The following is a 13752-nucleotide window of genomic DNA, read 5'->3' as shown; positions in this document are numbered from 1 at the left end:
GTGAATCACACAACCTCCCAGAACGTTATTGTACCTTATACTACAGCACTATTCAATTCTCAAATCTGATTGGTCAGAAGGTGCTGATTAATTTTCCATAATAGCAGATGTGATGATAGAGGAATGAAACACTTCAGGATGTGTTATTTAAGCAGTATCATACAAGCAAGAGTGTGATTATAATGAATATCTACTGGTCCTGTGTAGATACCAGCCTGCAGGCCAAGTGCAATAGGTAATTACAGCTGTGCTGATTATTCAGTATAACCACACAATTACAAGTGCAATATTACTTTTATACAACGGTTCTATAAGCAAGACATTAATATTGATTATTATACATACAGGGCACTTTTTCGATGGAATAAAAATGCGTTCTATTCCCTTCTAGCAGGTTTAATTCATTTGGTTTGATAGCATGCAGTATTGCTAGCATATCGTTTATCCGATGTGCATTACGTCACTCTACCCAATGGAGAATGAGCGTTGAATATGGTTTATATTGCATGGTTGTCAAGACAACATGTCACACATTGGAGCTGATACAAATATTCAGTGAGAGGTTTCTGCTGCGCATGCACAGAAGCATTTCTTTGTTCGCTGGGAAAGACAAAGATGCATTGAACACCCAAAAGACTCCCAAAACTTCATTAGATATTTTTCTCATAGATTTACAAGAGAAAAACATACCAACAGACATCGAAAAACTGAAAAAGAGAGTTGCACGGTAAGGTCAGACAAACAATGTCATGCCTCCATCGTGTTGTCTCTGGACCTCCAGACCTGATGCCAATTGGTGCACAAAAGTGCCACAGACCTGACGGGTATAGAAGTTGCCCCACAGTGACAACCGACTTGCCGAGTGATGCCATCCGTTGGCCATTTCAGTGGCACTTCTGCATGCCATCTAGTGGTGTGCCATTGACCCTGTTGGGTTCATCTGCCACACTGCACCGAAAAGTGCCCTGCTGCCAGCGCCTTATTGGTAATGTACAGATACAGACCCAAATGGGCATTACATTTGTCAAGTAATTAATCACAATAAGGTTACTTTCATTATCATAAATGTGTATGGGTACAACTCATATGTCGAGAATACCCTATGAAGGTAGGATAGTGCCATATATCCGAAGAAGAGCAGACTATGATTTGCACTTGTAAAACCCGTAATTCGCAACTTGTGAATGCGCATCTCAGAGTTTGTAAGTGTAACTTCAGATCCACACATCTGCAAAAAGCAAACTGCAAGCATATTTCACAACTTGTGAAAGCGCATCTTCGAATTTGCACTTGTAACTTCAGATCTGCAAAGCTGCACAACAGGATTTGCATGTGCAGGTTCCTATTTGCTCGCTCAGTTGCGTCATCCTTCTCACGTGATTTTTGGCATGAATCTTGGTCTGCGACACGGCGCCACGAAAGCATGGAGGGAAGAGGTGTTCAACAACGTGTAAGTAACATTATGGTTTAAATGTCTTATAGTTAACTAACTCTGTAATATACACGGTTAGTGAAATTATCCTATTTGAGGTAATGTGCACGTAAAAGCAGCCTTGAGGAATGAGGTAATTAGGCTATCTTGACAGGCTAAGTTGGCTAACTATATTGTAATACACGTGTAGTAACATTTACAGTTAGCGAAATTATCCTAATAGAGCAAATGTGCGAGCGATACAGCTTGAAGAGTATAGGTAGTTATCCTGAGAAGCTACGTTAGCTAACTGTATATAATTGTGCTTGTAACATACGTGTAGTAGGCTAACGTTTCACATCAGTGGCGGGCTGACCATCAGGAGCATCGTGACGCCACATATGTCGATGGGCAACATTAGATTGCAAATATCCAAGTTAGCTAATCAGTCCCTCCAGGACTGCGTTGGCCTGTTTGTGATTTTTGCCGCCTAAAATATCTTGTTTCGCGGCACCCTTTAAAAATGCAGTGAATGTTGTAATGTGTATAGGCATACGGGAGCAAGTGAAAGTTTAAGTATGTGGAAACATTTAAATTCTGTCAGTCATTACGTTTTTCACGTTTCTTTTCCAAACAGGTCAGTATACGGGATGCAGCACAGAACCTCCTCTCTGTCTTGCAACCTATTGTCCAGCAATTGCCAGATGAACCTGTGGGAACATCTCAACCGCAAAGTAACCTAACTGCAGGGCAACAGCCTACAGTTCATCAGGAAATGACCAGGTTTGACCTTTGAAAATCATATTAACCAAAATAAACTGTTCAACAAATGAGGAGGAAATAAACACCATCCACTTTGTGCACATGCACCTGTCCCTATCTTGTAATACTCAGTGGTAATATTTGTGGCATTGGTAATTGCTGACTAATTGCTGGTGATTGCTGACCTTGTATTTTTGACTTGTGCTTTTCTGATACTAACTCAGCTGAACTTTGAATACTCAAATTTACACCCTTGATATTTCATCATGTGAAAGTTGTCACAGTCAGTAAAATGGGAGCTGCAGTGCTTCAACACATGAATTGAATAGAAATATCAATGACTATACTACAGCTGCAAAAAATGGTTTCTTAAGTCAACAAAATGACTGAATGTCTTTTTTTTTTCAGGTCATTTCCTGGATTGTTCCAGAGAGGTCAAAGAGGTAGAAAGAGGCCATATGTTGGAGTAAGGCAAAATGTCTCGGTCTCCAAGACATGCTCTTTTATTTTTTACCTGCTTCCAAAGACCATGAGCCGCACACCACAGCCGTCTGATGAAGTATCCTATTTGATGTCAGGGCTTGGCCGGAGGAATGTTTCTATGTCAGAGGACAGTGACCATACCCAGGTACAAACTAATTTACAGCTGATCTTATATTAGCATTTCGGCCTGTATCAGATCTGTCTTGAGCTTAAGTTTTATCTTCTCTTAGATCACATCACTTCTAACCCAAGAGTTTCCCAAAATGGGGAATTTAACTGGGGGATGGCTCCTCTACAAAGCCTCAGGTAGCATTTACTGAACTAGACCTCACGTTATTCAAATAAGATTAAAATTATTATGAAAGAGTAATATAAATCTGTGTGTGTGTGTTCTTTTTGTATAGGAGGCACTGGACAACGCAAGCTAAGCTTGCTTCCACCCGAAGCAGAGGGGTACTCTGCCAGACAGTTAAAAATTGCTTCTAACAATGGCAAAAACACACTATTCATTATGCCTCTGCAAGAAGAACTTGATACAACTCCCCTCCCACAAGATGACAGTTTCTTTTCAAAAATGCCGAAAAGTGACTGTAAAAAATGTGGGTCAAGCATGCCGGTGCATGTTCTGCTAGTCCACCTGGAGAAATGTCAAGGGACACTACAGGTTCACTATTTTACTAACAAACCTATAATGATGATAAATATCTGTACTTTTATGTCCAGCGCATTAATAGGCCTGCTATTTACAACACAGTAGCCTATACAGTTGTTGACAAGGTTCATGATGAGGTGTAAATGACTTCTTGAATTTTCCTGGTGTACTTTTTAACGTTATGAATCTGTTAAATACTAACAAATATATTCATAATATAACTGTACTGCTTAGGTTATCACTACACTTATCAAGTACATAAAGTAATTTTTCCCGTAGAGGTTGTCTTTCAATAATGATGTCCCTTTTAAAGTGAAAATTCTCTCTTTGATTGTATTTCTGGAATGTAGTAACGCACAGTATGTGTTAATAGTTTCAATTTCCTTCAAAATCCAGGACTCTGAAGCATGTGATGAGATCCCAGAGGACAATGCAACATGTCCAGTGTGTTCATGTGTATTCTCCTCTGCCACAATTGAAATGCATGCCAGCATGTGTGGTGAGAGGTAAGTACTTTGATTTATTCAGTCAGTTTAGAAATGACTAAAGTTATGTACAATAGTCCATCCAAAAATAATCGAAAAGAGTTGTGTAACATACATGGTTGTCATTATTGTTACTGTGTATATCACAGAAAAATCTGATCATCAGAAACATGTGTCACACTCATGGACTTCCTTCACCACTCTCTGGACATTTGTGTTTTGGCCACTAGATGTCGCCCTTGTGGGCTAGCCTCATGTGATGTTACCTTTCCTATTGTGTCCTTGGTTGATTACTCTCACCTGCACCCTGTTACTCTGGTCATGTGCCTGCCTTGCCACCCATTAGCCATTTTGTATTTAAGCCATGTGTTTCATTCAGTCGTTGCTGAGTCTTCGAGGAGAACACAGTAAGGAACTCTCTCTTGTTTTCACTGGTTTCCTTGTTCTGAAGTACCTATGCCCTGTTCCGCCTATGTTTTGCCTTATGGAGCTTCTGTGCTTTTTGTGGACTGAAATCACCTTTTGGATTACCTGTTAAACTTACCTCGTGGAATATATCTGTTTGGATTTTCTGTGTTTTTTGTGAACTGGATTTGCCTATTCTTTTCCTGTTGACCCGCTGTGCTAAGTGGAATTATCTGTTTGAGAAACTGAGCTTTTGCCTTGAGTTACTATTGGAATAAACCCATGCACTAATTTCCTTAGCCTGCTATTGAGTCGTACCATTCTCAGCTCCGTAGACTGGTGGGTTGTCCACAGATTACCACCTGGGAGACCTGGGTTCTAAGAACCAAGTGTAACAACATGGATATTATCTACATTTATAATCAATCTTTTACTTCTGTAGGGTAACATTTTATTTACATGTGCTACCATAAGAGTGACATGACACTACTTACTGTTTTGGAAAAAGAAACGGGTTTGTGAATGTCAGAATTACATTAATCATTGTGTTGTATTTATACTACTAGGGACATCGATCCATCAGATGGCACAGTTGGAGGCCCTAGAAGGTCCATCCAGAAGTTTCTCAGTAGCAGCACCCACTGATTCTACTACAGATGGTATAACAAGATTTGTTAACAAGTGTAATTGGAAAAAATATTTATGGGATACACACATTCAATCTGACTTATTTTTCCTCACTCTACTATTTGAACAGAGTGGCAAGTAGCCTTGGACCCTGCTAAAGCTGCCATACTGTTCAGAGAGGCTCTTCTCAAAACGCATGACTCTGGACCTCCACTGTGTTTAAGGATGGATTTAAGAGAGAGCCCAGAAGACCAGGACAGGACAATTGTTGCATTCTATAAAGCACACCAAAAAAACTGGGCAGGTCCATTGAATTGCAAATTGGAGGGTAAGAATTACACAAACTTAAAAATTATGTGCTCAATTGAATTGAACACTTCTCATGTCCATCCTAGGGGACACTGCTATTGGAGAGGGGGTGACCCGTTTCTTCTCCATCTGCATACAAAAGCTGAGATCAGGCTTTTCTTTGAACTGTGGTGAATATAATTTTATTCTGTGCATTTTTTTTTGTTTGTTTTTTTAAGAATTGTATTCAATGAACAGAATGTTCATCTGTTAAGGTTGGTATATTTGTCATTTTGAATGCAGGAAATGCCAATATCACTCAGCTTTTTGAGGGTGAGCCAGACTACTTGGTTCCTTCGTCATCACTGCTCGTTGACAGCGACCTTTTCCAGATGGCTGGAAGGATGCTGGGACATAGTTTTCTCCATGGTGGCCCAGGTTTTGTGGGAATGAGCCAGGCAATACTACACGTCCTCCTTGGCGGAAGCCCTGGCGTGGCAACTGTAACCATAAAGGACTGCCCAGATGTCGACATTCGTGAAACAATCACTTTGGTGTGTTGAGTTGAAATAACTGTTGGCCTTGCATTGTCCAAAACGGTGAACATTTTCCAAATGTCATGCTTGCATTGTTTCTGTTTTTACAGCTTGATGGAACATCAGAGCTATCAGAACAAGAGAAAGCGCGTGTTCAGAATTTGGCCTTTGCATGGGACCTTCCCAGAGTAACTGAAAATAACCGAAGATGGTTATGTGAAAAAATGCTTCTTCATTCTGTGAGTCCTACTTTGCAGTTACTGTATTACTAGAGAGCAGTACTGTAGATGGAGCAAAAGATTCAATGTGCACTTAGTCTAGGCATTTAACACTTGTGCCTCAATTACAGATTTTTTCCCATTAGGGTTCCTTGGGGAGAAATCTGTCCACATAAAAAGACTGCCATAACAGATAACGAGTTTATTTTTAACCAACATTAGTCCTGTTAACATGTATAAATTATAAATTAATTTTCAGGATTTCAATTCTATTTTAAATGTGTGTTTCATATGGGTTTTTAATGGAAAAAATAAAATTATTCACAATCACAGCATTTAGCAACAGCATTTACTAAGTGATGTTCCGTTTCATGGCCATGTCGATAGCTAATTCCTCGAGCCTTATTTTATACAAGACGTTATCCATGGACCAAGGACATTGCATTCCTAACATAAAAATATTTCTCATTTTTAAAGGTCATTGGACGCACCACCAGACAAGTGAAGCAACTGCGCAAGGGTCTAAAAGAGACTCATCTCTGGCATCTCATGACAGAAAAACCTGATGTGGTACCCTTAATTTTTCCAAGGGAGAAGGATGCCTCATTGACTTCAGAGGTAAAACAAAAATGCTTAAGTGCCAAGTGCATAGCCTTTAAGGGGAACTGTGGTTGATCTCAGATCTAACTCTAACCTTCTGAAAATGTTTCAAGGCCATTCTACGTGTAATTACCTGGCCCAGTGCTACAGATGACGACTCTGAAGATGAATGTCCAGTCGAAACTACAAGTCGCATAACAGGATACCTTCGTGAATTTATTGAGAATGGTAGGTGACCAGTTATTTGTAACGTCTAAAGAATATTTTCTATATTTTACTTTGTCATGTAAACGTGCTGTGTCAGTTAATGTCTGACTGTTCTCGGTTTACGTCCATGTCCACTCATAATCAGTAAGTGTCTTAGTATTAGTATCTTATACCATCCATATACATGCTGCAGCTAATACTGATTATGACTGGACATGGATGTAAACAGAGACCACCCAACTTCAATTTGTTCAAGAATCCATCATTTTGTAAAGTATGGTCAACAGACATCTGGTCTTTCACCTGCAGCATCCAGCAATGACTGGAAAGAACTGCTGCGTTTTTGGACTGGATGGGAGGTCTTGCCCCGTGAACTCATTGTCGCGATGACTTCATCAAAGTACCCAAGAGCAGCAACTTGTTTTGAAACACTCTGTCTTCCCACTCATTACACTGATTTCAGGCAGTTTCAAAAGGACCTAGAGGCGTGCATCAAAACAAGCAACACTGGATTTGGACTCATATAACAAGTGACACAGGCATAAAGTTATTTTGATTGACTTTCTACAGTATATGCAACCTTTCATGTAATTTCATTCAATTTTTTAAGGTTTAGGTTCTCTGGAATGACTGTTTTTGTCTTTGTAGAAGCACTGCCTGTTAAGTGTGTCAACATCTAAAGTGAAGAAGGGGAAAAAAAAAACATGAAAAGCACTGTAAAACATCAGCATGTTTATTTATTTAAGTAACAAAAGTGGACATTAACATTGTGGTAACTACAATATTTTAACTTGCAAGCATATTCTGCACCACTTGCAGAGTTGCCAGGTACTGGTCTGTGCCAAAGGACAAAGATGGAGCCGTTGGATTGACCCTTTGTTTCAACTCCTCCATTTGTGCACTGCTCAAAGGGCAAGCAATTGAAGGCACAGTAACCCCAGGGTTTGGATCTGTTCTCAGTCCACTGCTTTCCCAGTCAAGCAGGGGAATGTTTAACACCTGAAAGTGATATTAAAACAAAGTCATGATCCCATGTGAAACACTTGTTCACTATCTTGGGATAAAATGTATATTTTAAAAAGGTGCAGTCTTCTTCTCCAATCTAAAAAAATCTTTATGTTGGAAAACTGGTTTAGAACAGTACATTATTTCAGTCTCAAGAGCACAGAAAGGAGTGTCATAATTTGACTGTGGAACAATACAAAAATCCATTTGCACCTTATAGCTGTCTGTGTAGATTCTCATTCATCCAGGTCATGGTAGTCAAAGGAGTTAAGTTGTAAGCAACTGGGCTTCTTGTTGGAGCTTGAAGACATTTCACCTTTTATCCAAAAGGATTCTTCAGTTCTGGCCTGATGTTGGAAACCAGGAGTTATATCTCACTCCAATTCACACCTTGACGGGTAACTCATGACCCCTTTGTCATGGAAATGAGGGGTGTGGTTCACACCTCCAGTGATCCAGAGATATAATTCCTGGTTTTCAAACATCAGGCCAGAACTGAAAAAGCCTTGGGGATAAAAGGTGAACGGTCTTCAAGCTCCAACAAGGAGTCCAGTTGCTTACAACTTAACTCCTTTGACTATCTTCCACACAGTTATGTAAACTCCTTTAGTTCGGTGGTTGTGAATATCACCACTTTTAATTAAACATCAGGCATGATTAAACAAAAAAAACCTAACCTGATCAGTTTGTGATTGGTGTCAATGTGCATGAGAAACCTTGGGCTCGGAACAAAGTAGCTCCGTCTCACCACACACCCAAGGTTTATCATGCAGGAATACACACCAAGGGTGTCCACCCTATGCAGTGATGCTCGGATACGATCCCACTGCACTTTGTGTCCTTCTGCCTCCAATGCCCCTTTCATCATGCGGTATCCTGCACGTGGCATCCTGGTTTTAATCTCAGACACAATCCCATCAAGCTGCTCATTTGAGAGGTTGCTGTAGGAGGCCCTAACACTAAGGTTGAACTCCTCCATCCGCCGACGCACTGTTCTGATGGACACCCCAAGTAAATCAGCAATTGTCGGGACAGGGAACGACAACTCCAACAGGCTGCTTATTTGCTCGTCAGAAATGAGTGTCTTTGGGCGCCCTCTTGCACCTTGCTCCATACTCAATGCTGTTACTTTTTCTTGATCAATCTCAGTGTTGATCGTACGGTCCAGTTCATCTATTCCTGCAATTACCTCTGCTGGAATAGTGACTTGACCTGCTATGGCACTGAGAAAAACTCTCTCCTGACAACATACAAACTGCATGAAGTCCATGTCCAGGTGTGGCTGTTGCAGGACATGTTCCAGGCGTGTAAGCAGTCTTTGAAGGACATGACGCAACAGTGCCTGTAAATAAAAGACAATTTTCCATTGTTATTGTACTATACATGAAAGGCACTTAGCAAACATACATAGGTTCTGCATCAGTTACTGCACTTTTATCTCCCTTAACAATGGGATTCTCTTCCTTGATTGGCTGATGGGGTGGCCATTAACGTCGTATAAATGGCCTACCTTTGAAGTAGTCCCCAAAAAAGTAATCACCGTTCCATATCAATGCGCTTATGAATGGTAACAATAACAGTAGTAAAGTACCGGTAGCCAAATAACTATTGACTGACAAATCATGGACAGCGGAGAAAATATCGAAAAACCATAGTCGTATAAACATGTTTATATGTCTAGGGGAAAATGATGTACAAAATAGATTTAAAAATGGTCTCTCCTTATGTCAATTAAGTTCTCTGTTTGAATATCGTTTTTTTCCTGAAAAACAGGAGGGAAAGCCGCCAATAGTCACTGCAGCACTCAGGAAAAAATAATACTGCTCCTCTCCTCTCTCAGTGGAGGCGGATACTCTGTGCAGCCCAAAGACAGGCAGCGCGTTTTAATATACCACAATCCAATGTTGCCCATTGTCATAGGTGTGTTTAATTGCTTACTATATTATTGCTGGTGAAGTTGACTGTTTAAATCAGGCTAACTGTCAGGCCACCAGGAGTGGTCCCGATGGTCAGCTCGCCACTGCTGTGAAACGTTAGCCTACTATATACAGTTAGCTAACGTAGCTTCTCAAGATAACTACCTATACTCTTCAAGCTGTATCGCTCGCAAATTTCCTCTATTAGGATAATTTCGCTAACTGTAAATGTTACTACACGTGTATTACAATATAGTTAGCCAACTTAGCCTGTCAAGATAGCCTAATTACCTCATTCTTCAAGGCTGCTTTTACGTGCACATTACCTCAAATAGGATAATTTCACTAACCGTGTATATTACAGAGTTAGTTAACTATAAGACATTTAAACCATAATGTTACTTACACGTTGTTGAACACCTCTTCCCTCCATGCTTTCGTGGCGCCGTGTCGCAGACCAAGATTCATGGCCACAGAGCCGTTTATTGAGATATTATCCCTATATACGACTTTGCATGGCCAATAACCACACTGCCACCTCCTGGACAAAAGTGGTAGAACAGGCATTCCTGGTCTCTGCGCGCAAATCGTTTCCTTCAAATCCATCCGAGTGAATCGTGCCAAAAATCACGTGAGAAGGATGACGCAACTGAGCGAGCAAATAGGAACCTGCACATGCAAATCCTGTTGTGCAGCTTTGCAGATCTGAAGTTACAAGTGCAAATTCGAAGATGCGCTTTCACAAGTTGTGAAATATGCTTGCAGTTTGCTTTTTGCAGATGTGTGGATCTGAAGTTACACTTACAAACTCTGAGATGCGCATTCACAAGTTGCGAATTACGGGTTTTACAAGTGCAAATCATAGTCTGCTCTTCTTCGGATATATGGCACTATCCTACCTTCATAAAACTTCCCTCACGGCTCGCCATGCTCGCGCAGTATCTTCATCCGTTGTGTTGGCGATCTCAAACACAAATGGTTGTGTAATGGTGTGTGGCAGGGTGGAGCAAACTAGACAATTTGACCTGTTAGCTTGTTTAGCTGTAAAATTAGCATACTGCCTATACAAATTAGGAGTTGGATGTCTCCCTCGTCTCGATTCTGTGTCAGTCTGGGTTCCCTGTATCGACCACCACACGAATCCTCCCGTGAGCCCCAGCAGGATCAAGATGCTCAGGCCCATGACTGGACCTAGTTTATAATGATTTACCCCCTTCATTTTATGTTAACTTGGTCTCCGAGTTAACCCTTGCCCTTCTTGACGTGTATTGGTGCTCAGAGGGCGGGCATGCCCTATCAGCCCTCGTCCCACCTCACCGGAACTTGGAGGAAACTCAAAACCCTAAGACTTATCTATCGGCTAGACACTGAAATACTCTGCCCTATTGAGGGTGTGTGCGTGATTGATGTGATACTTGCACTGTTCCATGCAGTGATGCCTTTCTTCCTCACGAGCTTTAGTCAGCGTCTGGGTCACTTAGGCCTTCTTTTCCTCCTGCTCAGCCGGTTCAGGAACCCTCCTGCAGTGGCTAGCGTTGATCCACATAACTCTGCCTGTGACCTTCACTGCCGTTGGGGTCGTGAGCAGGACCTGGAATGGGCCATTCCACCGTGGCTTGTTCCATTTGGTTCGTCGGAAGTCCTTCACCACTATCCAATCCCCTGGTTGTAGATTGTGCAGAGGTCCCTCAGCGGGTTTGGGAAGTGCTTCTTTTACCTGTTTGTGGATAGATTTCAAAGCAGAGGACAAGGTTGCACAGTAATTCAACATTGCATCATCACACAGTGTGGTGTCCGGCAGTGTTCCTTGAGCTGGCCCTATCCCCGTGTTGGGTACTCGTCCAAACAGAATTTCAAATGGGCTTAACCCATGTTTAGGCCTAGTTTGCATCCTCATTTGTGTGAGTACTACAGGGAGGACCTTTGTCCATCCTAACCCTGTTTTTGCACAAGCTTTGCTTAGTTTATTTTTAAGTGACCCATTTTCCCTCTCTACTGCTCCCGCACTGGCAGGATGATAGGCACAATGTTGTTTCAGGTCCTTCAGAGCACTGCCACTCAGTGCTCTGAGTGGAGTGCTCCTATTTTCTTTAGGGCTGCATTAACAAAGGGTGTTCCATTGTCACTTGAGATTTTGATAGGTATACCCCACCAAGGAATTATATCTCTCAGGAGTGCTTTGACTACCGCCTCTGAGTCTTGTTTAGCTGTGGGGAATACTTCAACCCATTTTGAAAACATGTCAACTATTACCAGGCAATACCTTTTCCCTTCACTAGGTGTCAGTTCAATAAAGTTCATTTGGAGGTGATCAAATGGTTTGTCTGGTATTGGGTGTGCTGCTTGAGTTAGTCTGATACCTTGACCTGCATTATGTTGTGCACATATCAAGCATTGCTTGCAAAATTTCACAGCATAATTTGAAAACCCCTTTGTGAACCATCTCTTTGTTACTTCTGCTACCATCCCTCCTTTTGACACATGGGTGAGCCCATGGGCCAATTTTGCATAGAAAGAGAACATGTATTTTGGTAGACAGGGACGGCCAAAGGGACAAACCCAGACCAAGTTTGTAAAGATACAGCCTGCATGTTTCCAGACTCGTCTCTCGTCCTGAGTGGCAGTGCTCTGAAGGTCCACTAGCTGTAAACAGGGGGTAGAAACCTGAGGAAAAGCAAGGTTAGAGGGTGAACTGGAAGCTGAGGCTGCACACTTAGCTGCCGCGTCCTCCCTGGCATTTCCTTGAGACACAAGATCAGTATTGTTAGTATGGGCAGCACCATCCACATAGAGGACCAAGTCTGGATTTTCCAAAGGGTCGCTCTTTAAGTCTGCCCTGGAGGAACAAAAATCGTTAGTGAGAGCAACACAGTCATGTGGCTCTTCATCGTCCTCTGTAGGGAGAAGAGAGGCAGGATTCAGAACAGTACAACATTTCACAATGATGTTAGGCATATCAAGTATGACAGTGTTATACTTCAACCATCTCTGTGCTGACAAATGTGATGTCTTTTCTCCAACAGAAGCAGGGAGACAGCATGTGGGACCAAAAGGGTGAGGTTAGAATACCCCACAATATTTCTGGAGGCAGTTACCACCTTTTCAGCTGCAGCAACTGCACACAGGCAAACAGGAAGTCCAGCCGCCACTGGATCCAGCCTACTGGAGAAGTAAGCTACAGGTCTCAATCTATCCCTGTGTTTCTGCAAAAGAACAGAGGTCATAAAACCCTTCTTTTCATCTACAGTTTGAACAGATGGTTTATTGGGGTCAGGCAGTCCCAGCGTGGGTGTGGTCTGCAGGGTACCTTTTAGGGCCAGGAATGCTTCTTCAGCCTCTGGTGTCCATACGACAGGTGACGAAGCGGTGAGGCACGAACCGTGCACGAGCTCTCTCACTGGACTTTCCAGGATGGAATAATTCGGAATGAATGCTCTGCAATAGGAATGCATACCCAAAAATGACAAAATTTGTTTCACAGTGATCGGCTTGGTAATTTTCTGAATAGCTGAGATTCTGTCCGCAGACAGTGTTTTTCCCTCCCCTGTGATATCACGCCCCAAGAAATGCACCTTCTGTTTTGCAAACTGTAATTTTGTGAGGCTAGCCTTATGACCTTCCTTAGCAAGGTGTCGCTGTAGCATTACGGTGTCATCTTCACATTGAGCTTTAGTTGGGGCACAAATCATTAAATTGTCAACATACTGCAGCAAAGCTGATCTTGGTGACAAAATTAACGAAGTGAGGCTGTCTCTGAGGCACTGGTTGTATATGGTTGGGGACTCACAGTAACCCTGGTACAAACGAGTGAAAGTGTATGGACAACCATCATACATAAAGGCAAACCAATACTTGCTGTCTTTATGTAGAGGAATAGAAAAGACCGCATTTGCTAGGTCCACCACTGAAAACCACTTACTGTCAGCGGGCACCTGGCCCAAAATGGTGTATGGGTTAGGGACGTCAGGTGCGCGCAGAACAACCGCAGCATTGACTGCTTGCAGATCTTGCACAAACCTCCACTCATTGGCCTGGGACAGTTTTCTTGCCTTCTTAACTGGAAAAATAGGAGTGCGCACTGGAGAGTCCAGGCAAGGGACAATTACACCTGCCTTCAGCAACGAATCAAAGACCTGTTTTATACCTGTGATTGCTTC

The 13752-nt window shown here is 42.1% G+C and overlaps 1 protein-coding gene across 4 annotated transcripts; it reads left to right on the top strand.

Annotated features, from left to right (window-relative positions):
- The first annotated feature begins 1387 nt into the window (after positions 1–1387).
- LOC132869221 (G2/M phase-specific E3 ubiquitin-protein ligase-like) lies at positions 1388–7801 on the top strand. 4 transcript variants are annotated; one of them, XM_060902557.1, is made up of 14 exons: positions 1388–1450; positions 2049–2194; positions 2582–2801; positions 2887–2962; positions 3061–3320; positions 3705–3814; positions 4765–4857; positions 4956–5129; positions 5221–5304; positions 5417–5667; positions 5760–5888; positions 6345–6485; positions 6581–6695; positions 6984–7801. In XM_060902557.1, exons 6-14 carry the CDS (start codon positions 3721–3723, stop codon positions 7199–7201), a joined length of 1299 nt encoding a protein of 432 aa, XP_060758540.1. In that variant the 5' UTR covers positions 1388–1450; positions 2049–2194; positions 2582–2801; positions 2887–2962; positions 3061–3320; positions 3705–3720; the 3' UTR covers positions 7202–7801. The 4 variants fall into 4 exon arrangements, with proteins under 4 accessions (XP_060758540.1, XP_060758539.1, XP_060758541.1 ...); XM_060902556.1 differs by having other exon boundaries at positions 4956–5153; XM_060902558.1 differs by having other exon boundaries at positions 3943–4857; positions 4956–5153.
- Positions 7802–13752: the final 5951 nt, after the last annotated feature.

This window comes from Neoarius graeffei, chromosome 20 (assembly GCF_027579695.1).
Source record: "Neoarius graeffei isolate fNeoGra1 chromosome 20, fNeoGra1.pri, whole genome shotgun sequence".
Lineage (NCBI taxonomy): Eukaryota > Metazoa > Chordata > Actinopteri > Siluriformes > Ariidae > Neoarius > Neoarius graeffei.
The sequence above is the reverse complement of the archived record's forward strand: the minus strand, read 5'-3'. Positions and strand labels throughout refer to the sequence as shown.